The sequence below is a fragment of the Canis aureus genome, chromosome 16 (genome assembly GCF_053574225.1).
Source record: "Canis aureus isolate CA01 chromosome 16, VMU_Caureus_v.1.0, whole genome shotgun sequence".
NCBI lineage: Eukaryota > Metazoa > Chordata > Mammalia > Carnivora > Canidae > Canis > Canis aureus.
In genome coordinates, this window is record NC_135626.1 from 19,069,840 (window position 1) to 19,094,575 (window position 24,736).

At 50.2% G+C, this 24,736-nt stretch overlaps 1 protein-coding gene across 2 annotated transcripts in view; it reads right to left on the minus strand.

Annotated features, from left to right (window-relative positions):
- The window catches only part of KSR1 (kinase suppressor of ras 1), a 154,784-nt gene that overhangs the window by 40,829 nt on the left and 89,219 nt on the right, over positions 1–24,736 (minus strand). For both annotated transcript variants that reach the window (XM_077852072.1, XM_077852071.1), the window contains exons 3-4: positions 5,043–5,190; positions 226–685 (exon numbers count right to left, since the gene is read on the minus strand). In XM_077852072.1, the coding sequence (XP_077708198.1) occupies positions 226–685; positions 5,043–5,190 (608 nt within the window). The remainder of the gene's footprint in view (positions 1–225; positions 686–5,042; positions 5,191–24,736) is intronic.

Consider the following 24,736-nt stretch of genomic DNA (forward strand, 5'->3'; position numbering starts at 1 on the left):
TCCCCATTGAGCAAAGAGCCAGATGCAGGTTTCCATCCCAGGGCCCCAGGATCATGACCTGAGCCCAAGGCAGACGCTTAACTGATTGAGCCACCTTGGCATCCCCACTCTGCACCCTTCTACATTGACTGATTTTATTTGTCCTTTTAAAATAAAGCCCATATTACCTTTATAATGGGAAAACCACAGACAGAACTTTCAGGGGACGGCAAACTGAGCACTCACCTCATCGGGGAGACCTCATCAATGCGGTTCCCCAACTGTGACTCATGGGACTTGCTCCGGGTGAGTGTGGGGAAGCTGGGCAGCAGCTGAAAGACCTTGCGGCTGGGCGGGGGTGGTGTCCGCGGAGGCTTCAGCTTGGTGTGCCTTCGCAGTTGGGGTGTGGTTGGGGGGGTGATGAAGCTGTGCAGGGCCCGGGGAGTCAGCCGACCACTGGTGTGCAGGAGGATACAGGTGTCCGAGAGGCCCTCGCAGGGGCCAGGGGGCAGGGAGTCTGAGGTGGGCAGAGCTGACACGGACACGGAGCGTGGGCCCTGGGCACCGCTGCCCATTCTGCCCAGCTGGGCACTCCCTGGGGGCCAGGGCAGGCTGGCTGGCGATGGGGTATCCACCGAAGACCCAGAGCCACTTTCCCGCCGGGCATCCAACGAACTCCAGCCTGAGTCTTCTTTGTGCTCCCCTCCTGTGGGCCAAGAAGTCGAGTCACAGATGATGGGAGCTAGAGGGAGGTGGGTCAGCACCCAGAGATGGTAACACTTTGTTCAGGGGTGCACATTTCCTTAACAGCAGGCTTTGACTACCAGCCTTCATACAGGCTTCTCACACACACATATCACCCATGTCACCTGTGACTGTGAGGGCACCGGCACAGGTATTACTGTCCCCATTTTATGGAGGTGAAATGAGGCCCAGAGAGAGAATGGCTTGTCCAGAATTCTTGCTGCCAGGTCGGTGGGGAGCAACGCGGGAAACCCAACCCAAAAATGGGTGACCTCAGAGAGGGAAGTGGTAACTGATCTTTAGGAGTCAGGAAGGGGAAGCTGGGGTGCTTAAAGGGAATGACTACATCAAGAAAATTCAGGCACCAGGAGAGGAGCGTACCAACTTTCAGTAGTAATCTGCCCTGGAAATTTGCTAGGAAAGAAATCCGGTTAAAATAGATAGAAAATAGATAGATAGATAGATAGATAGATAGATAGATAGATAGATAGATAGATAGATAAAAGAGGATCAATAGCCACTTCCTTCTGAGAGGAGCCCATGACTTTTGGCTTCCCACACAGAAGACCCCTAAGACCATGGGGCAGTTCCGACTCAACAGTCTAGTCTGTCCATTCTTTCAAGCATATACTGGAGGCCGGGTGTCAGACCTTGGAAAAGGCATCCATTGTGCTCCAAGAGTCCAAGGAAGGTGACAGTACCATGCCAAGACAGAGTTGCCTGGGCCCCAAGGGAGCACAGAGGAGGGGGACCCAAACTAGCCTGGAGGTCCAGGGCTTCCCAGAGGAAGTGGCACCCGAGCTGAGCCAGCAGGAGAGGGCAGCAAAGCAGGTGCACCAAGCAGAGGGAACAGCATGTGCAAAGGCAGGGAGCACATGGCACCATCTGGTGACTATGAAGAGTTCCCTGTGCCTTGAGAGGTCAAGGTCAGGACGAGCCCAAGAGATGCAAGAGATGAAGTGGGCTGGTCAGCCCCTCTGGGGCCAGCTCAGGAGGGGTCCTGAAGGCCTCCCTAAGGACTTCAGGTTGGAGCTTAGAAGGCTTGGGGAGACACCAAAGGGCTGGGGGCAGGGAGAAATGAGCCTGTCTATAGAGACCCCACTGCAGGAAAGGAAAAGACACCTCCCTCCCGGTTTTATCAATGAGTGGAAGGTACGAGAAGGTAGCTTTTGATTCAAGACCAAATGAACTTCCACATCGGAGTCATCTACTTTGTTCCCCATCTTGCTCAGTCTTCCCATCACATCAGAGAGGCCACAGACACTGCAGAGGTCCGGCGGCTAAGCGAGAAGTGGGCCGGGAACAGAGCCCTCAGTACCAACCACAGCACTGGGCCTCCTCCCACAGGGCTGTCCATGTTGAACAGCCTACAAATACGACACAGCCTGGAGAGCTGCAGAGCTCCCTAGGGTCAGAGGTGTTCAAGCCCAGCCCATACAGCCATTTATCAGGGATGGTGGGGAGAAACTGTCCTTCCCGACTCCCAGGGGCTCTTTGTACACACCCTCCCTCCTACTCCCTGGCATCAGGACTTTCTTTTCAGGAGCCAGTTCTACAGAGGGAGTTACTCAGCCTGTGCGTGCCTTGCATTTGCTCTTGTAGAACTGCAGCCACCACTGTAACTCAGAAACTCATCTACTAGGATGCACTGGCCTGTCTCTTACTGAGGGGAGCAAAGAGTGAGTTCCACAACCCATGGGCAAGTCTGCCACCCAAGTAAACAAATCGCAAACTCTTCCAGTTGCCCATTTGATCAGCATCACTCTGAACCAGCACAGAAGTGGCAGATGGGTCTTGACACACATGCCAATACCAGTTAACCGGCAGTGGCTCTTGAAGATGACCTGGAGTCAATCAGTAGGAAGAGCCTGGGAGCAGTTAGTGATGTGTGCTACGGATGAGGGACAGGAAGCATGGGCAGAAATAGTCTCTCCTGTTCACTAGCCACAGGCACAGAAAACTATCCCTTACCTTTCTTAAGACCAGCGGCCACAATGTCAATGTATTCAACATTTTCCATGACCCTGCAAGCCCAATACTGAAAAGAGCACTAATATATCCCAGGCTTTCGCCTAAGCACTGGACCTTCACCCATTTCATCCTCACAACAACACTATGAGAAAATGTTATTACCTTCATTGTACAGATGAGGAAACTGAGGCACAGAGGAGTTAGGTAACAAAGGTCCCATGGATTCTAAGAGTGCTAGGCCCAGGCAGATGGATTCCACCATCCATCTTTACTGCAAATAAACTGCTCTCACCAAGCCCTGTTAGTTGCAACAGACTCTCTGATGGCATGATCTGAGAGGCACGGTGATGGCGGTACCCACTCAGTTCCCAGCAGATGCCCCTGAAGCATGGTCACCGCTCGGCAGACCCATTTGGGTTGGGTGTGGCCAGGACCCTCTTGGGGACATAGGGGTACCCAAGCTGGTACCCAAGCATAGGGTACAAGCTGAGACCAGATGAGAAGGATGTGGAAAAGATCCCCTCCTCCCCAGAAGCCTCCTCCAGGGCAGAGCAGAAAATCACCCTCTGAGGAAGAAACCCAGCTCTGCCGAGTGCCGAATGTGGGACCCCAGACAATTCACCCAATGCCTCCGATGCTCTAGCTACAATAGGCGCTCAACACCACCACTTAAAAAGGTATTGCCACACACATGGCAAGTGCCTGGTTTAATAAATTAGTGCTTAATGAGCTGGTGATCTCCCTAGCTTGGCACCCAGGATGGGCAGTCACCTTCCTAACACAAATAGGTCACCACCACTTGACAGCTGGCTTTTCCACATTCCTTACAATTCAGGTATAAGGAGGGAGGGCTGACTAGTTACCCCCAATCCCAGCTTGGGTGGCAAGTACTTCTAAATTTCCACAGTGTAGACACAGCCTAGCCATCAACAAAGACTGAGGCTGGAATTCCAGCTCTGCCACCCACTGTTGTGTGTCCTCGGCAAAGCCCTATCCTCTCTCTGGGCTCAGTCTCCAGCCTTCTCTGTAAAACGTGGGGATGAGAAGGAGGACTACATCTCTCTCATGTTTCTTTGGTACCTGCTGGAAGGCCTGGCCTGTCAAGGTCTTCTGAACTGAGTGAAGCTCTCCACACTGTGTTCAGAGGACTTGGGGGACAGTAGGGCCCAGGAAGAAATAAAGCCCACTCCCCTCTGGGGGGAAAAAAATCAAGCAGAGCATAAACCTCGATAGCTTCCTGAAGCCACAGGCAGTCAGAAATAAGATAGGTGGCTCAGATAATTAAAAACAGGACTGGGGACACCTGGGTGGCTCAGTGGTTGAGCAACTGCCTTCGGTTCAGGACCTGATCCTGGGGTCCTGGGATTAAGTCCCACATCAGGCTCCCCACAGGGACCCTGCTTCTCCCTCTGCCTGTCTCTCTACCTCTCTCTCTGTGTCTCTCATGAATAAATGGATAAAATCTTAAACAAAAAAAAACAAAAAACAAAAAACAAAAAACAAAAACAGGACTGCTACGCCTGGGTGGCTCAGCGGTTGAACATCTGCCTTCAGTGCAGGGTGTGATCCCGGGATGCAGGATCGCGTCCCGCATGGGGCTCCCTGCATGGAGCCTGCTTCTCCTCCCTCTGCCTATGTCTCTGCCTTTCTCTTGGTCTCTCATGAATAAATAAAATCTTTAAAAAAAAAAAAAAAAACAGAACTAATTCTATTCTTTAGGCTCATTTTAAAGCCTTATTGGCATGGTAGTGGGAATATTAAATCACAGCAGTTGAAGCTGTTTAAGACAAGATTTAGAAAGCCTGCAAATAATTCCTGAGGAGCTCATTCTAATGCCAGGATTACACACTTTGCCTGGGGCGGCCATGTCCATGCTCACAGCTGAAACACCATACAATTTCTCTCATCATGCTACTGCCTTCTGAGCAGATAGCCCAGCATCCAGTGGGAACAGGAAAAGGTAGGGAATAGGCTGGGGGTGAGCCAGGGTGAGCATGGGGCTGGAATGCAGGGAGCCTCAGGAGGGTTCAGAGCCCAACAGATGTGCTCCAAAGAGGGGAAATCCCACAGGGCCCACCTAGTGGCCCGGTATAGGGCCTCTGACCATGGCAAAAGCTTTCCTAGCTTGACCAGTCAGGATGCAAACCCTATATCTCAAGTCAGGGCAATCCACACACTCTCTGGCCTTTCCAAGCTGTCCCACAAGCCCTGGGCTACACCTGCCCCACCCCCATCAGGGGCCCCAGGGAACCAGGACAGGCCTGGAGAAGGCTGATGTCCCAGCCCAAGTGTAGGGACAGGAAGCTGATGGGGTTGCCATCAGCACCGGGGACGCTGGTCCTACCTACCCAGACCTGTCACTTTCCGCAGGCAGGCAAGTGCATACTGCAGGCGGCCACACTCCTCGGTGTTGGCCCCGTAGCGCCGAAGCGTCTCCTTCACCTTGACCTCGTTCATGTCCAGCAGGGCATCCAGTGTGAGCTCGCTGAGGATCTCCTGAGGAAGCACAGAAGGGACAGGCAGATAGCAGTGAGTAGTCAGGCCGGCCCTGGCGCCCTCCTCATCCTCTCCGTGGCCAGGGCTGGGCTCCTCCGCTGACTGGCAGGGGCCAGGTGCCGGCAGGCCAGCCTCCGACCAGAAGCTGCCACTTGTCAGAGGACACAGGCCGCCAGCTCTCACCCCCACCCCCAGCGCTACCAGAGACAGCAGCTGAGGCCAAGATACCAAAGCTTCAGGGTCGGGGTGGGGGAAGGAAAAGAAAGGAAAAACAGTGAAGTTACAATGAGGGCACATTGCCCACTTGTTTCTTTTCATGCCTCTGCACAGAAAAATGATGAATCATGACAACTTTTTAGAATGACAAGAACTTCAGATAAAGATGGCCCTTTACCACTTTGTTATACCTGAATTAGACAAGATAGATTCCAAATAAAATTGGCTCAACAAGAGAAGGATTAAAACGAATGAACCCTCACCGAGCCCCGTATAGGCCCTTATACCTTGCTGTAATTAATTAATTAAAGGTTTTAATTGTAATTAAAGGTTTTAATTCTCAAAAACCTTTCAAGGGTTCAAGGTAGCAGAGAGGAAGAGAGAGACTCAAGTGTCACAAGGGCTCCATGTGGCCTCTGGAGGAATGGAGGGGCCAGGTGAGAAGGGATGCAGGTGGCTTCTAGCAGAGAGAGTGGTCCCTGGCTGACCAGCAAGGTAAAGGGAGCCTCAGACCTACCCAAAAGGAACTGGCTTCTGCCAACAACCTGAACGCACCTAGACATTGCTTCTTCCCAAAGCTTCCAGGTAAGAGGCCAGGCTTGCTGACACCTAATATTCTTGGGCCCGGTGAGATCCTATGCAGGGAAAAGCTAGCTGAGCCCACCTGAGCTCCTCTATCCAGTTCTCCTCCTACAGAACAGTGAGCTAATAAATGGGGGATGTTTCAAGTTGCTCTGTTTGTGGTTGTGATACAGCAACAGAAAACTAATAGAGAGAGTGAATATTTGAATCAGGGCCTGACTTCGAAGCTTGTGTTCCTTCTTCTCATCAAGGAAGGAGGGGCACCTGGGTGGCTCAGTGGTTGGGCCTTTGGCTCCAGTTGTGATCCCGGAGTCCTGGGATCAAGTCCCACGTCAGGCTCCCCACAAGGAGCTTGCTCCCTCTGCCTATGCCTCTGACTCTGTGTCTCTCTTATGAATAAATAAATAAATAAAATCTTAAAAAATAATAATAAAGGAAAAAGGAACCCCCCCACCCCCCACCTTGGCTGATTGCTTTGAGCCATATGTGATATCAAGTCCGGGGTAAACACAGAGAGAAGGGACAGGTCTCTGGTCTCAAGAGGCTTGCAGGTGATTGACATAAAAACAAGTCATTGCAAAGCAGTATGATATGGCCTAGCACAGAGAAAACTCAAAGAGCTACCTGATGAGGGGTGAGGAGGATGAGATTGGGGATTAGGTTCTTTTTCCTCTTCTTTGGCGCCTTTCAATATTTCCCAGATTTTCTCTATCAGGGAAGGCCAGGCATCCCACATTAAATGATTCATATAAAGCTTGTAGTTCAGAAGCTAAGCTGATTTTCATTGATTTCAGCAAGCTGTGCAATTTTATTTTAGAAAAGTTTTTGTCAATTCATGCTGGTATAGATCTTAGACTCAGGTGTCAAAACAGAACCTGATGGAGATACTGGCTTTAGTCCTTAGAGCAATGGGCTGCGGGATTTGAGATCCTGGTGGTGGAAGGCCACAGCTGAGGCCTGGGGTCAGGCCAGATCCCACCCCACCCCACCCCTGCACCTTTGTGTCTTGTCTGTATATTCTTCGATCTCCAGGGTTGTGGACAAGAATCTCAGAGCTGTTTAGAATGATTCACCTCGAAATTTGGAAAAATAGGCATGAAAAAGCACCAAGAAGCTAGCTCATCATTGGCTGGACAAACCCTTGGTTGTCAGAAATCCTTCCATATGATCAAACTACAGTGTCACAGGAAACTGCTGATAAGAACAGTACAGACGGGAGGCTGGTCAGATAAATGTCTCCAGGCAGCAGCTTTTGTTCGATCCATGCATCTTCCTTTATTGGCTACCATGACATTCTTCATCAAACGCAGTTTTGACATCTTTTTCCCTCCTTCTACTATGGAAACTAATTTGGCAATACTGTCAAGAACGAATGGAAGTGATGCTGACCTTTACACAACTGCACAAAATGACCCCGCCACCTTTCCCTGTAGTGTCCCCTCTTCTCACCAAAGGAGCATTTCCACACCACCACCCCCAGGCTGTGATGACTCAGCAGTTCCCCCAGAAAAGAGATTCTGAAACCAGCCTAGAAGCCCAAGCCCCAATCTAATTATAATGCAAATAGGGATTTTCTGCCTTCCTTTCTGTCTTTCTATTCTTTTCCTCCCCACCCACACCAAGTTTCCAGTTCTCAAACATAATAAGTACGTTTATTACGACAAACCATCTGCCCAGTACGATGTGCCCAGTGCTTTGTATGCTCTCTCTGTTCAGCACGATTCAGCAAAGGCAGGCAGTGGGGCGCACCTTCCCAGGCCTCGGAGTCCTCAGGCAGGGCAAGCTACCGAACTATGGGCCAGACCTGAAACCCATGTGTGTGGATTGCAAGGCTCCTTCAACTATTTCTCACTGACATTCCTCAACATGCCAAAGCCTTGGGAAGCAATTAATAGATTAATTTTTTCAAAGTAAATTAAATGAATTAATTTCTACCTGCTTTCTGAAAAAAAAAAAAAAAACTATACTGTGTAATAGAAAGTCTTTGTTCTTCATCAAGTGAAGCAACCTCCTAGAAAAGGAAAAGAATATGTTTAAATCCATTTCCTTTTAAAAAAACAATGAAGAAAAAAGGTATTTCCCTTAACGTTTCAAATTAGCTGGGAAGTTTCTACCACTGCCATGAAGCTTCATGCATCAGCCCAGCACACAGAACAAGGCAGCAGGGGCCACCTTCCCTCTCTTCCTCTGCCCTTTTTATGCACCAATTCAAACCAGAGGTTGGCAAGACATAACGGGGGCGGGTGGGTGTACTGGGACAAAAGAGCCAATCCAGGGTCCCACTTAGATCGGAGCTGCCCCCCCTCTCCCCGGACAAGCCTGCTTTCCGGAGTGTGAACTGTGTACATCCATCCATGAAATGAGAGCGCTAGCACAACATGTCATCATTTCTGACTGCCCCTTCCATTCCCTAACCCCTCCTCTCCTACAGGGTTGGATCACTGAACTGGAGAGAGGGACTACCCCACTCTACCTAAAAGCTGTGGTCAAAAAAGCTATCCACCAGTCAGCAAGTTACTTGGGAGAGTAAGGGTCTCAAATACATAAGCCTCAGGGCCAGGCCGTGGGAAATGAGACCAGTAGGGGATGTAGCCCACTTGATCTACCTTTTATTAGAGATAGAAGTAGTAGAGACACTTTTCTTCTTTACTGGACAGCAAGAAAGCCACAGCAGCAAGGATGATGCTAATCAGAAACCCACTCTTTGCCTGCACTCAGTGTTGGGGTTCTGAGGTGAGGCAATGAAGGGTTGCCAGATCTCACATAGAGAAATCTGGGGGCGCTGGGGTGGCTCAGTTGATTGGGCACCCGGCTCTTGATTTCAGCTCAGGTCTTGATCTCAGGGTTGTGAGACTGAGCCCCGTGCTGGGCTCTGTGCTGAGCATGGAGCCTGCTTAAGAGTCTCTCCCTCCTTTCCCTCCCCGCTTCTCTCTCCCCATCTCTTTAAAAAAAAGAAAAAGAAAAAGAAAAGAAAATTAAAATGAAAAAATTGAAAAAAATCTGGATCTTTACTTTAGCTTATTTGGGGGTGCCTGGGTAGCTGAGTCAGGCGTCTGACATTACCTGAGGTCATGATCTCAGGGTTCCTGCTGGAGGGGGGGTCTTCTTCTCCCTCTGTCCCTCCCCTTGCTTATATTCTTTCTCAATAAATAAATAAAATCTTAAAATAAGTAAAATAGCTGATTTTTATAGGGTAGCAACTAATACAAAACTGTGCAGACCAACAGTCACATCTGAGAGTTACAAGGAGTCCCCAGCAAGGAGACCCTATGTGAAGAATGTAACACCTTCCCAACTACTGTCTGATTAGCAACTTCTAAAGCTTTATTTCTGTAGGCACATGAGGAGGGGAGGCAGCCCAGAAGTAAATGCCCTGGGGAACAGAGCATGGGGTGGCCAGGCCTTCTCTGTGAGGTGTCCATGCTGGCCCTAGAACCCCACCAGAAAAACAAAGTACCCCAGCCTTTCAATACCTACAAGTGATTTCAGACCTAAAATTAATTCAGTCGAGGTGGGAAAGCGCATAAAGCAATCATGCTGGAGTCAGGGGAACTGGTATACAAAGAAAAGGCACACCCCCAGCTCTGAGCTGGACCTTCAGCTAGACATCAGTCAGGCCTGGGGAGTGGCCCTGCTATCTCAAGCCATGGCCCCAAGCAACTCGACACCCCCAAGCCTCACATATTGACGTGACCTGCCCACCCACACAGAAGGGCCCAGCCAAGTCTGAGTTAGGAAGTTCTTTTAAGCCATGTGCAACAACTTCCCTGGATCATCCCTAAACTGAAAGCACACTAGGAAATGAGTTTCACCAACTGCTGCAGGTGACCCCACACGCCCACCGACTACCCTGCAGGTGAAGCTGCTCTGTCTCAAAGACAAGGACTCAGACCCTGGAGCTCAGGGCAGGGAGACTGATAGTCCATACTGCTTTGAGGAGAATTCCTGCCCATTCCATCCCAGCTGCTGTCTAAAAACAAAACGTGAACTAGGACACGGTAGAGCAGGGTATGTCAAGCCCCGGCTCTCACAAGACTTCCATTAGCACCAGCACAGAATAGGGCAGCAAGGACCTGGGACAGAGCAAGAGCTCCTCGGCCCCCCCCCCCCCCCCCCACATCCTTCAGGTCACCGCATATGTTCTCCCGGTGATGGGAAGTTACTCTTCTTGATAATAATTAAACAGTAGGGTTGGTTGAGTGCTGAGGTCACTCCTGGCCTATGGTGTTCAAATACCGGTTTTGTTCTCTCAGGCAGGAGGCGGGGCTGGGCCGAGGAACACAGCTCTCCCCTCCCCTCAGCACCTGGTGTTAGAGGCCAGGATGCTGTCAGACGGTATGGTATCCTGGGACTTACCAGCAGCCACGGGGCTGCATGGGGTCTATACTTAGAAACCTGTACCGGCTGACACCAAGAGTTGTCCACACTCACCCTAGTCAGTCAGGAGTGGAAATGCCTGGGGCTTCAGCGCCTGTTTGTGGGCCATGTGCAAGAAACCAGGGCAGCTCCAGGCTGAATTCCGGTGAAGGCCTGGGTTAAAGAAAGCCCAGGAAGCAAACCCACACTTTGTGGTTTATTTAGTCTTCTGGTCCGAGAGCACAGGATGGGTCAATAAAGTCAGTAAGTGCCCTGTCAGTGCTGCTAGCTCTCCAGGTCCATTTGCAGAACTCAGATGTCTGGTATGTGGGTGCAGGGGCATCCCCCACCCCCACTTCCCTGACTGCCAGATAAGTAAAAGGCCAGGATCCTTCACTGATGCTTCCCTGGGACTGGTCACAACCCCAGAGCCCAGTGGATGGTGATGCAGACCCCTGCACACCCCTCTGAGGCCAGGGGAGCAGCTAGGGAAAGAAAGAGAGGGGAAGAGCAAGGGAGTTTCTCTGGCAGCCCAGGCGGGGAGCCCACATGCCCCTGTTTGGCAAGGGAACACCTGCCAGGTGTTCCTCTCTGCCCTCTGCCCACAGCTGGGCCTGAGGAAGAGGGGCAGCAAGACTTGGGTGACAATAGTTGGAAATTCTGGGAGGCACAGGTGGAGCTGAGGCAATGAGAGCCTGGATTGGGCAGCTTTCTGGGGCTTCCATGGAGATCCAAAAGACAGCTTTGTCCATAGGGTATACTGGTTTGGTCTGTGGACCAGTCCTGGGCCCAGCCTCTTCTTATCTCAGCACTAGGAAATGAGAAATACCCCCTTCCCAGGAGAAGTCAGCCACATTCTGGAGGGCTTCTCTCCACCACCTCCCAGTCGGACAACATAGTGAAGGAAGGGTCAGGCCTGGTCATTGGAAACCCCATGACCTTGGGCCAGTCCCAACCCCTCTCCTGAGGTCTGGTTTCACATTTGTAAAATGAGTGTGTTTGGCTGATTTATTTAGATCAGTGGTTCTTAACCCTGGCTGGGGGGCTTTTAAAAAGGATCCTGATGCCCGAGCTCTACCTCAGATCAATCAAATCAGAATTTCTCAGGGTGGGGACCATGAGAGAAGGCAGGCTGCAGGGCCTTACATCCAGCTAAAGTAGCCCAGGGCAGAGAGTCTGAGAAAGAAGACAGGTCTGGCCAGGGCAGGGCAGAGCAGGGCAGGGCTGCGCCCTGGGGCTGACCACTGCCTGTCTTCTCATGAGGCCCACACTTCTTCAACTCAACCCCAGCCTAGCCCAAGCTCACAGAAGTCCTAGGAAAGGTCTGTGCCTGCCCTCCTCCCTCCCATAAGACAGGATGTGGGCTCAAAGAGTGGGGAGGCAGGCTGGAATCTTTAGGGAGTGGCTGTCTCTGGCCTATACATTGGTATGTCTGGGCTTAAAAGCCTCAGAAAGATGGAGCAGCAGTGGGGTGAGGTGTGGGGGTCGAGAAATGCAGGTCAAAGGAGGAACTGAGGAGGAGGAGGTCAAGAAAGAGCAAGCAATGAGCATTTATTATGCATCTCCTCAGTGCTAGGTGCTCTGTGGGATGAACTACAGAGGTGTTTATGATTCTCATAACATCTTGAGATGCACGGTAAGGTTAGGTTCAGAGAGGGTAGATAACTTGCTCAAGACCACACAGCCAGATTGGTAAGGCTGAGGCTTACCAATCTGAGGCTACCTCTTCCTATTCTCAGCCAGCTGGCCCTGCCTGAGCTGGTGCCCACTTCTTTGCTTTATTAAGTGAGTTCTTCTGCCCAGGTAGAGTTTACTGGGCATCATAAGGTCACGTCTGGTTTTCCTGGCTCCACACCATGCCCTATCCCTTATGCCAAGCTGGGTCGAGCTCTGGCTGTAGGGGTTAAAAGCACCTGCAGGCGCCACCCCCCCACCCAAGGGGCTTCTCCCCACATTCCCTTTCAAGGCTCTCTGTTTTCTTTGTGCCTTCTGGAGGAAACCAGTGCTTCCTGACTCCACCTCAGACAAGATCTCCAGCTTCTGGTGGCATGTGCTGTCACCACAGCCACCACCATCACCCCAGGAGCTGGCCCCACCTTCCTAGAAAGCCTGCCCTTTGTCTCCATGAGCCCTGAGGTACTTAGGGCGGGGACTGGCAGGCTTTTCCTGAACAGAGGGCGAATAATCTTCAGCTTTGCAGGTATATGGTCTGTGGCAGAACTACTCAAACCTGCCATAAGAGGTGCCCAAACAGCCATGGACAGTATGTCAATAAATGGGTGAGACCACATTCCAATAAAACTTCACAAGTATAGGGGGATCCCTGGGTGGCTCAGTGGTTTAGCGCCTGCGTTCCGCCTAGGGCATGGTCCTGGAGTCCCGGGATCAAGTCCTGCATCGGGCTTCCTGCATGGAGCCTGCTTCTCCCTCTGCCTGTGTCTCTGCCTCTCTCTGTCTCTCATGAATAAATAAATAAATAAAAATTTAAAAAAAAAAAAAAACTTTAAGTATAGACACTGAAACATGACTATCCTATAATTTTCATGTGTCATAGAATAGTCTTTTTTCTGTTGGCTCAAAATGTGAAAACCATTCTTAGTTTACAAGGCTGTACAAGAAACAGTGGTGCTCTGGATTTGGCCCAGGAGGCAGTTTGGCAACCCCTGATCTAGGGGGTCACCCAGCTACTCAACAAACACACATCAACTATGCTGGGCTCCATCTCCTCGTGGCCTGTACCTCACTGCTCCTTCTTTTCCACCTCCCTCTGTGCTGACAGGCCTTCTTCCCCACCCAGCAGCACCAGCACACAATCTGCAGAAGGGGACACAGAGGAGAGGCTTCAACGGAGGCCCACACACACCTGCCATCTAGGGTACCTGCATTTTGTCACCTTCCTCTGTAGCATCAACACACATTGCCAAAACTGCTCCTCCTGGCTGCTGTTTGCAAACAGCCACACACACCCAGCTTTAAGAGAAACACACCTACTCACACACACACCAGCTTCGGGGTTGTGTGCTCACCCCTCAAATACACGCTACTTCCCAAATGGACACAGGAGACATGTAGGCTTCTACAGGGGTGGAGGATCTTGTCTACACCCAGGATCTTTGCTGGACGGGGGGCGGCGGCTACTGTCCCCTAGACTCCACAGTAAAATACTCTAAAACAAATAAAAAATAGAACATTCAAAGATAAGATTGGGGTCAGAGTGGGACAGGGGGAGGGTTTGCCAGCAGCCAGAGAGCTACACTAACCCTTGGGTGACTACCAAATGGGAAAGTCCCTTCCTGGACAAGTAGGGCAGGAGGAGGGAGGGAGAGCTGCCCTAGAGCCGCAGGCCCTCCCTGGCAACCCTGGTTGACACAGCAGCTGACAGCAGGACAAGCATGGTGGCAATGGGGATGTAAGCCAGGCCAGCAACTGGGTGACAAGAGGCTCCAGGGTGAGGGTGGGTGTACGAGGGACCCACAGGGACACCTCTGAGAGGGGGGAACTGTAACTGCTTGGGAAGCAAGAGCCCCAAACTGGGATGCCTGTTAATCCCACACACAGGGTGCAGGGAGTGGGGTCTGGTTTGAAATGGATCTCCTCATGGGAAACCCCAGCTCTTCTGAGGGCAAAGGCAAGGATGGAAACCAATAGGGGCTCCTGGGTGTGGCCATGCCTAGGGCCATCTTTACTGCTGGCCAGTGCTTCCATCCAAACATACAATTAAAAAGAGGATTCCCATCAGGTCAACTGGTCTGCTACTTGCACCTCCCTCCATACCTATCAGATTGGGGGCAGCGGGGGGGCGCAGCTGAGTCCAACCAGTGAGGCCCACCACACTAGAGTGCACCCAGACTGGAGAACAGTCCCTCAGGCCACAGCAGCTTTGCTTAGGGTCCTGACACATGCCTGGCCCCAGCCTTGGAACCTGGTGGGCCCCATCCTGGGGCCAAGAGCCAAATCACAGACCCCTCTACCAGAGTGGCACGTGCTAACATGCGGTTATACAGTCTGTCCTTTGGGGTTGTTTATCTATCTGTCTGGGTGGGGGAGACACTGGGCCACAGAAAGTGAGCCTAGGGCGGAGACCTGAGAACCAGGACGTTCCACCTGAAAACAGGGGCTGCATTGTTTCCACACTACCCCACAGGCATCCAACCAGGAGACCAAGATCTTTTAGGAGATCTCTGTAGTTTTCCAGAAACCCTGTAAACAACTCCTGCCCCACAGCAACAATGGCCTCAAAGTATAGAAGCCCAAGTGGATGGCCAAGACTCAAGCCAAGGAGGCCATTGCTGGTGCCAAGGTCTGAGGGCATGAAAGATGCTAATGGATATTCATGAGGTTGAGAAGAAGATAAATCCTTCCTCTGCCAAGGTCAAAGGGCAGAGTTTAAAAGGGACCTGAGAAACAATTTAGTCCAAGACTCATTTTATGGAGAAAACCAAGGATCACAGAGGAGGGGACATGCCTCGGTCACCCTGACCAGGGCCCAGATTTCCCTACCACTGTCCAGCACTGTTGATCCTGGGTCCCTGGGAGAGCTCACTGGTTTTCATCCTGGGCTTTCCTCACACAGATGTAAAGGTTTCACTCCTGCCAGATTCTCTGAGCTGCTCTAAGAAGCGAGCCAAGGGTAAGAACTACCTTGAGATCTGTCCAGAGAATCACCTCCAAGGCACTTCTTGGAATGCCAAGCCAGGTGCTTGCCTAGTGGGCCCAGAGTCCTACGGAATCCAGAAGCAAAGGACTTCTAGGCTTATGGCCTTCCCCAGAGACCAGCAAGTCCCTTATGTCTTGGTGGCTTAAAAGACAAGTGGGCAGAAAATCTCAACTCCATGTTCTTGTCCACCCTTACCCGTGCCCACTGTTGACAGTGCCCATTTTTCTTTTTATTGATAAGATCAACAAATCCCACCCAAACACCTAAGTCCTGCCATGCGGCCTAAGACCTGCCTAGGGCTGAGGCGCACTGATTCTTACTCAGCTTCTCTGCATGCTTCCTCTTTCCACAAACAAGCTAGTCATAAAAATAACCACTACTGGTACTGTCACTGCTCGTGAAGTGGCCTGGGCACAGCTGCTTGGTAGCTAAGGAAACTGAGGCTCAGAGAGATTAAGTTACTCACTTGAGACACAGCCACAGAGCACCGGAGCCCGGATTGGACTCTGATCCACGTAACTCCAAAGCTAGCACTCACAGCCTCTACACCATGTGGCCTCGCTGGCCTGGGTGACCAGAAGCACCAACAGGCAGGGCTGGGCAGCCTGTACAAGTTCAATTTCTTAAGCTCCCTACAGAAGGATCAGGCTCAAAGCAAGCATATATCCTGCTCAAAACAAAAGCATGAACAAGCCAAAAGTCAGTCATTCACTAAAAGGATGGGGAAGATCCATTTCGGTAAGATCCTAACAGTTCCCCAGCCACTTTACCACAAGAAAGCCAGGGAATGAAACAATGAAATGGAAATCACAATCTAGATCTTTCCAGATACATTCTATAGACAGTTAGCAATGCAAGAACTCAGAGCCCAGCCAAATGTTCCCATTCTGGGGACTCACAGAAGGGCCACCTGATCCTGGACCCCAGGACCTACCTTGCAACCCTCCAGCCTGGGCTGGTCCAGGCTTTCTGTTTCTTGCAGGACCACGGGTGGTGGGGTCCCCGAACCCCGTGCGGCCTTGGCCATCACCCAGCTCCATAGGCAATGCATGGTGGGGGTCCCAAGCCCAGGGTCCCCAGCAGCCCCAGCCCCGGGAGCAGTGTCTCAGAAAAGGACAAGGCAGGGAGAGCAGTTTCTGTTTTCATGACTGTAGTGAACAGTCACTGTAGCCAAAAATAGTTTGTGCCTGGGAGCTGGGGAGTCAGCACATACCTCCTAGAGCAGGTGCTAGTTGTAAGATACTCCGGCTCTGGCGGGCCTCACTGCAGGGGCCTAAGGACCCAGACACCCAAGATACCTGGGATACCAGGCCACAGACAGAGAGGTGTTCTCTGCCTCACTGCTCACCTCCAGAAAGTTTGACCTGAGTCAATAAGGAACACCATCGTCTCCCTCCTCCCAGTGAATCATCTGGGGAACCCCCACCCCCACATGAAATCCAACTATCCCCAACTTTCCTGGAGCTCTCACACATTTGGGACTGGGTGGTTTGGACAACCACAGGAAGAGTCCTGTGAACTACGGCGATACCCTAGATGGGACATAAGACAACCATTACAAATGAGGTGCGGCTGTCGAAGCTCTTAGAACTTTACCATATACACGTGAAAAAAAATGTAGTAGAGGTTAAGGGGGGCTGCCAGTGGCTGTTGGGAGTTGTGGGAGGATTTTGTTTGTTGTTTTGTTTGTTTTTAAAGTAGGCTTCAATTCAAGGCCCTGAGATGGAGAGTCACATGCTGTAACTACCTCATTGTTTTCTTTTTGGAGCTGTTTTTTTTTTCAAATTTGCCTGCAATGAATATTTGTAACTAGATTTATGAAATGCTATTTTGAAATAAAACTGTGAAAAAGGAAAAATGTTCAGGTGTCACAGAGGGAATGTATCACATGGTTCTTAGAGAACTGAAAATTTGGGTTTGGGTGTATCTTGTGACGCCTGCTATGGAGCCAGATATCCTGGATATGGATCCTGGCCACATCACATACCATCTAGGGGACCTCAGATAAATGACACCTTCAGTTTCTCTAGCTCAAATGCATATTGAGCATTAAAGCATTGCCTCCTGCTATAGACTAAATATTTGTGCCCCCACCCCCCACCTCAAAACCTAATCCTCAGGGTGTTGATACTAGAGTAGGGTTTTTGGGAGGTGAGGGGATTATTAAGGGTGGAAGCTTCACGATAGGAACAGTGCCCCTAGAAAAGAGACCCCAGAGAGCTGCCTGGCCCCTCCTACTATGCGAAGACATAGCAGAGACAGCTGCCTATGAACCAGGAAGTGGGTTCTCACCAGATGCTGAATCTGCTGGCACCCTGATCTTGGATTTCCCAGCCTCCAGAACTGTGAGAAATACATTTCTGTTGCTCATAAGCTCCCAGTCTATAGTATTTTGTTATAGCAGACTAAGACATCACGTTATAAGGCTTTGGGGAGGACTGAATGAGAGACATTCCATGTACAGCTCATAGCTCAGCCCCAGGCACACTGGGAACACTCACTAAAGAATTATAGCACAGGGGTGCCTGGCTGGCTCGGTCAGTGGAGTATGTGACTCTATATCTCAAGGCTGTGGGTTTGAGCCCCAAGATGGATGTAGGGATTACTTAAAAATAAAACAATACTTAAAAAAAAAAAAAAAGAAGAAGAGGGATGCCTGGGTGGCTCAGCAGTTGAGCATCTGCCTTTGGCTCAGGGCGTGATCTCGGGGTTTGGAGATCGAGTCCCATATTGGGCTTCCAGCATGAAGCCTGCTTCTCCCTCTGCCTATGTCTCTGCCTCTCTCCCTGTGTGTGTCTCTCATGAATAAATAAATAAAAATTAAATTAAAAAAAGAATTATAGCATAAATTCCTTAATAAACTTCATTTAAAAAAGAAGAAAGAGAAAGAAAAGTCAACAATGAAGGCTGACTGGAAGGAAATGCACCAAAATGTTTATACTATTTCCTGAGAGTAGTAAGATTAAGGGATAAATCATCAATAAATGTAGAATTATTATTTTACTTTCTATGCTTTTCACATTTTGAAAATGAACATCTAGGTAAATTACTGGATATTAAAAAAAGAAAAGCAAAAAGCCAAGAAGCAATGATTACCTCTGTGAAGGATTACAGGTTACTTAACTTTGCTTCGCTATATTTTCTAATCTGAAATAAATACTTAGTGCTTTCACAGTGAAGAAAAAGAGAAATGTCATCAAAAACAAAAATGAGGGGATGGGTTCACTAATTATATTCTAGAAATGTGATCTCTGCTGGCCCCACCAGGGTCAGGCCTTATACAGTATCTCGAGCCTGAGGCCCTTTGTCTCCCACACAGACACAGGAGCTCTGCTCAATGATGGAAATGGGACACAGTGGTCACCCCTGAGACCCACGGGGGAAAGCCAGGTGACCCATCCCCATGGAGAGGCCCTGCTGAGGGTGGAGACCACTGCTCTTGCCATCTGGGGATGACGGTGTTTATGCACACCTCTTCTGCCACCCGGACTGTCTTTCCTCCAGGAACCCATTTCCCCGAGTGCAGGTGGCACTGAGCCTTCAGACCCCACACTCTCCACCATGCTATTAATGGGCTGAACCATGAGCCAGTGTGGGCTAACTGGAGTTTCTCATCTTCCTAGCCCTGTGATTGGTTCTGGTATAACATATGACCAAAGGCAGGCCATTCAGAGCCTTCCCTGGGATTTTTCAGCTATCATTCTTGGGAAGAAGTTCTCCCAGGCAAGCACTACCAGTTATGCATGAAGAAAGTGAGGCTTAGCAGCTGGTGCCTGGGGCCTGCCATGTGAAGTGGGCCTGGCTGAGTAGTATACGCTAACTGCATCATCTGAACTTCTGTGTCCAGACTTCCTCAGACTTGTATTACTTCAGCTGACAAGTCTTTAGTTTATACCAGTCAGTATTGGAACTTGCTATAGCAAAATTCCAATTAGTAGGAGAATATAATCGCTTGTACTTAGTATGTACTTACTATGTGCCCTGGTACCATTAATGCCTCCATCTATTTATCCCTCCCTTTCAACCATCTCATCAATAGACAGCTACTGAATACTGACTGTGTGCCAGACACTTTATTCCACGCTAGGAATATGACAGCAAACAAAATATGTAATCTTTTTCTAGCCTCTAGCAAGCTTATATCTATTAGGGAAACATAATTTATTTTTTTTAATTTATTTTTTATTGGTGTTCAATTTACCAACATACAGAATAACCCCCAGTGCCCGTCACCCATTCACTCCCACCCCCCACCCTCCTCCCCTTCTACCACCCCTAGTTCGTTTCCCAGAGTTAGCAGTCTTTACGTTCTGTCTCCCTTTCTGATATTTCCCACACATTTCTTCTCCCTTCCCTTATATTCCCTTTCACTATTATGAATGAGAACATATAATGTTTGTCCTTCTCCGCCTGACTTACTTCACTCAGCATAATACTCTCCAGTTCCATCCACGTTGAAGCAAATGGTGGGTATTTGTCATTCCTAATAGCTGAGTAATTGGGAAACATAATTTAAAAAATAAAATAAAATATGTACTTGAAATTTGTGAATAAATGCTAAAAAGGAAAGAGCATGTTGAGATACGGGGGGCATCTCATTTTAGACAGGGTGGCCTCTCTGAAGAACAGACTTCTAAAGATCCTAGCCATGTGAGTATAGAAATTTCCAGGCAGAGGAAACAGAACATACAAAGGCCCTGGGCTATGACAGGAAACCTGACGTATTCTGGCACAAGGCGAAGTGCGGAGGGGTAGGAGATGGTGTGGAAGAAGGAGGCAGATGCCAAATACTTCAGGGCCTTGCAGATAATGGTGAAGGGGCTTAGATCTTATGCTGAGTGCAAGACATTAAATGAAGGACTGTACTCAGAAAAGTGAAATGATCAGATCTGGGGTATCAGAAAAATCATACTTGGCTGAAAAATGAAATGAAGGAGAGGGCAAGAATAGACAGAGTGATGATAGGTGCTACTGCGCAAGTCCGTGCAGTAGCTAGGCCTGGGGAAAGGGCAGTACTGAAAAAGAGACATAGGTGGATTTGGGATTTATTTGGAAATAGAGCCAGGAGGCTTTGCTAGTCAATCAAATGTGGAGGTTAAGGATGCAAAAGGAATGAGAAGTGACTCCTCAGTTTCTACCTAGAGAACGTACAACAGAATAAACAGGCTGAGAGGGAAGGGACTTGTCCATTAGCAAGTGGCAAAATCCAATTTCTGTCTGCCTCCCAAAACCAGGTTCTGAGCTATTTCCAATCTTGCTCCTTGCCCCAAAGCATATGGATGAGAACCAAGTCACCAAAACGTCTATGTTGATTGTCTTGAAAAGAAGGGTAATAAGAGAAGAGGTTTTGTCTGCAATAATTAAAACACTGTGGTGTGGACACAAGAATTCCCCAATGATATCTGGCTGGTGAGGTGTGTCTTAGAGCAATCTTGCCTTTGAGGCCAGTCCCGGAGGATGGAAGAACACAAACTGGCAGCCCAGGAGCTGGATGGCCCCAGAGGTGGCTCCAGCACACCCTAAGCCAGAGTCATCCCACAGCAGGACTACAGGCACACAGTTGACCCAAGTCCAGCCCCTCACCAAACAGAGCAGAGGCAGCTCAGGAATCCCGACCTCAGCAGCCCCCAAATACCTCCCTGCAGCGGCCCCTGTAATTCAACCTTCACGAGCCTAGATGAGAAAGTTCCTGAGACCCCTCAGCCCAAGAGACCAGAGCTCTGGGTGATCTGATCTTAATTTGTTCATTCAACGAGGACACTTCAATGTGCCAGGTGGCAGGGACAGAGTCTCGAACAAAATAGCCCGATTCCTGCCTGCATGGCTCTTCCAGTCTGGCCAGTTTTCACTGGACACGGCAGCAGCCCAGAAATCCAAAGAATTGAGGAGATGGACTCACCATTCATAAATGCCAACCAGTAGAAGGGGCGACCAGGACCATCATGCTCTGATTTTTTCCGATTTCTAGAAACCAGGGGCAACCTCACACTCAAAGCTTCAAAGAGGGCCTTTTGGCTCAGAATTAGAAAATAAATCACTTCATCAATTGGAGAGAGGGAGGTATGCAAGTTCGATTAGGACAGGAACCCATGCGTGCCACCTGGAACAGGACCTGGCATACAACAGGAACTAACTACACTGAATGAGAGCCTGACTGGGAGGGCAGGAGACAACACAGGAAGGCCCTCGGCTCTGTATGGTGCCCCATCTCAGCCCTTCCTCTCCTAGGGCCCCATCTGCTTCCTCAGCTGTTATCTGTAGATCTGTACATCCCACCACCCTGCAAGCCCCCCAAGAAGACTGTATTTTGTTCATCAGTTATCCCCCACCATAATTTTTTTTTTTAAGATTTTATTTATTTATTCATAGAGACAGAGAAAGAGAGGCAGAGACACAGGCAGAGGGAGAAGCAGGCTCCATGCAGGGAGCCCAACGTGGGTCTCGATCCAGGGTCTCCAGGATCATGTCCTGGGCTGCAGGCGGAGCTAAACCACTGCGCCACCGGGGCTGCCCTCCCCCCCCAATTAATCCGGATAAGTGATCAATGTATGTAGAATGAATGTATATTAAGGAAAGACGGAGGAGGAAAGGAAGAAAAGGACAAAGTACAGAGGGAGGGAGGAAGGGAGAGAGAAAGAGATCAGTTCAATCATACAGTTGCAGGAGGTAACCCCAGGCTGGGCTCTTCTAAATAAGAAACCAAGTCAAGGAAGGAACTCTGGGTTTGCAATCACAGAGACCTGACTTTGAATCCTGACCCAGCTAACAGGCTCACTGTGTGACACTGACCTGTCACTCAACTTCTCTAAACCTCAGTTTGCTCAGCAATAAAATGGGAACCAAGGTGTCCCCGCCTCCCTCTACCCTGGGTATAAGGATTAAAGAGGACAATATAAACACAAAAGCGCCACCTTCCTTCCATGCCACCCCACTTCCAGCCCTTCTCCTGACTGGTTGGGTGACATGGGCACGCTGGCCCCCCGTCCAGGCCTCCACCGCCCCATCCTGCTGGGCTGGTACTGACACCTCAAATTGTCAGTAGCAAAGCAGCCTTGGGCTGCTGGAGCCAACACGCTGGTGCCGATCCCTCCACGCAGTCTCGGGAGAGTGTGAGCTGCATTTGGAGGTGGCTCCCAGCTGCCAAGAGCAAGGCTGTTGAACCGTGGAGCCTCTGGCTCTGGGGAGTGGGTGGGGGTGACGGGAAGATGGGCAGGAGGAGAGGCTCAGCAGAAGGGTAGCAGGATTCATGTGCCTTAAAGCTGAACCCAGGAGCCAAATACCGACTCGCTTTTGCAGTTTACTTTTTCACAGCCTCCTGCTTCATCCAGCCCGCTCGCCAGGGCCCATACAGAGCTACGGCCACTCCCAGCCAGTGGGAAACCAAGATGGTGGCAGACTTCAGGTAGTTTTCTTCCCCATCCCCAAGAGAAGGCCTGATTTTCAACATGAGAATTCGAGGGGAGTAGAGGAAAGGCTGTAAAGAGAAACTTGCCCAGTCAGAGCCTTAACAAAACCCCCTTACCGGATTCGCCTGCATCTTCAGTTGACAAAACACCACCAGCAAGAGCTCACTCAGGGGAGCCTGTGGCCTGTTGCTTGGGCCCTGGAATCTCGGCCTCTGCAGTACCCACCTCTCACTCTCACGGCTGGGACTGATCCCAGTCAGTGCTCGCCACTTCCTCTAACAACTTCCAACAGGGAAATTGCCCAAAGGAAAAAAAATGGCTCCATGCCAGCAGGCTCTGAAATCATTTCCCCCCAGCTGCAGCCACAAGATGAAGCTGTGATTTTTAACCTGTGGAAGCTTCAAGGGTTGAGGGTGGAGGAGAGAGTCACAGTGTGTGACTCTATGTGTCTGGAGAGGGAGGGGAAAGGCACCCTGCCTCTGAACCCAGGCTCAAGCTCAGTGCTAGGCCTGAGGGCCCCTCCTCCACGCGGCACCCCGCGTTCCCACACCAGCACCTTCTCACCTTTCACTGTCCTCATGATGAACCCAGCGTCTCACCAGCAGGGGTTTTAGTTTCCCTAAAACAATTCTAATGTTCTCTCTCCCCCTCCAGTACACATGCACGGCATTGATCTCCAGATAAATCCCTCCATGCGAAGATTTCCATGAACTGACCCTTTGCTCACTGGTCTCCTCCCAGGCCAAGCCCTTTGCGAGCACTTCCTTTGAGTCCCAAGCAGCTCTCTCAGACCTCAGGGTCTCTGCTGGTACGGTTTCCGCCCTCTTGTCCTTCCTGCCAGCCTAGCTCCCAGCTCTGAGGGAAGCTCTCCCTGGTGCTGGTCCTTCTCCGACTCCCAGGGTGGGTTTGCCTGCTTGCTCCCATGAATCCCAGGCTGCCTTTTGTCAGGGTATTTGATGTCGGCTCTCAGCAAGTCTCACCACAGCCTATGAGCTCCTGGGGTGGGGGAGTGTCTCTAGCATCTCAGTTGTGAGCACAAAGTCCCGCCAGGGCAGGCTCCAGACCTGCCCTGTCCAATACAGCCAGGGCCATGTGTCTCTACGTTAAAATTCATAAAACAGGGATCCCTGGGTGGCGCAGCGGTTTAGCGCCTGCCTTTGGCCCAGGGCACGATCCTGGAGACCCAGGATCGAATCCCACGTCGGGCTCCCGGTGCATGGAGCCTGCTTCTCCCTCTGCCTGTGTCTCTGCCTCTCTCTCTCCCTCATGAATAAATAAAATCTTAAAAAAAAAAATTCATAAAACAAAATTCAAATTTTGGTTTATCAGTCACACTAATCCTGTTTCAAGTGCTCCGTGGTCATATGTGGTTGATGGCTACCATGCTGGGTAGGGCAGTACAGAATGCTGCTATCGTCACCGAAAGTTCTATTGGATAGGGTCGCTCTAGACAAAGATCTGATGGTTGAGTAAACGTATGAAGATGTCTCCCAGGCTGTCTGTCTCCAAAGAAGCTAGAATTAAAGGTCATTTAAGTCCAAAGCACCCACAGCAGGCTCTGGAGCTGCAGAGGGCTGAGACTGGACTCGGAAGGGAAGAAAGAGAGCAGAGTCCCTTCATCCACACCAGAAACCAGGAAGTGTCACTACCACCCTGTGGCCACTTCCACATGCATCCCTTCTCTTCATCAAGCAGAAGGGCACTATTTCCCAGAAGGGTCAAGATAAGCAGAGAACTGAGAGGCCCAAAGGACAACTCCCAGCACTGGAAGGCCATGCCCAGAGGCCTCAGGGAACGGCTTTGCAGTCCTGAGCCACTGTCAGCAGTGACAGCTCAGGCAAAGGAAATTGCCAGACTTCATGGTTCAGATCTGTTCTCCAAAAAACCAACCAAATAAAAAAAAAGATACACAGATAAGACCATGTCTTGGGGCAGCCAGGGTGGCTCAGCGGTTTAGTGCCACCTTCAGCCCAGGGTGTGATCCTGGAGACTCAGGATTGAGTTTCACATCGGGCTCCCTGCGTGGAGCCTGTTTCTCCCTCTGCCTGTGTCTCTGGCTCGCTCGCTCTCTCTCTCTCATGAATAAATAAATAAATAAATAAATCTTAAAAAAAAAAAAAAGACCATGTTTTAAAGTCTCCATCTGGGACTCCCGGGTGGCTCGGCGATTGAGCATCTGCTTTTGGCTCAGGGCGTGATCCCGGAGTTCCAGGATCGAGTTCCACATTGGGCTCCCCCCAGGGAGCCTTTTCTCCCTCTGCCTGTGTCTCTGCCTCTCTCTGTATGTCTCTCATGAATAAATAAATAAAATATTTTTTTTAATTTTTTT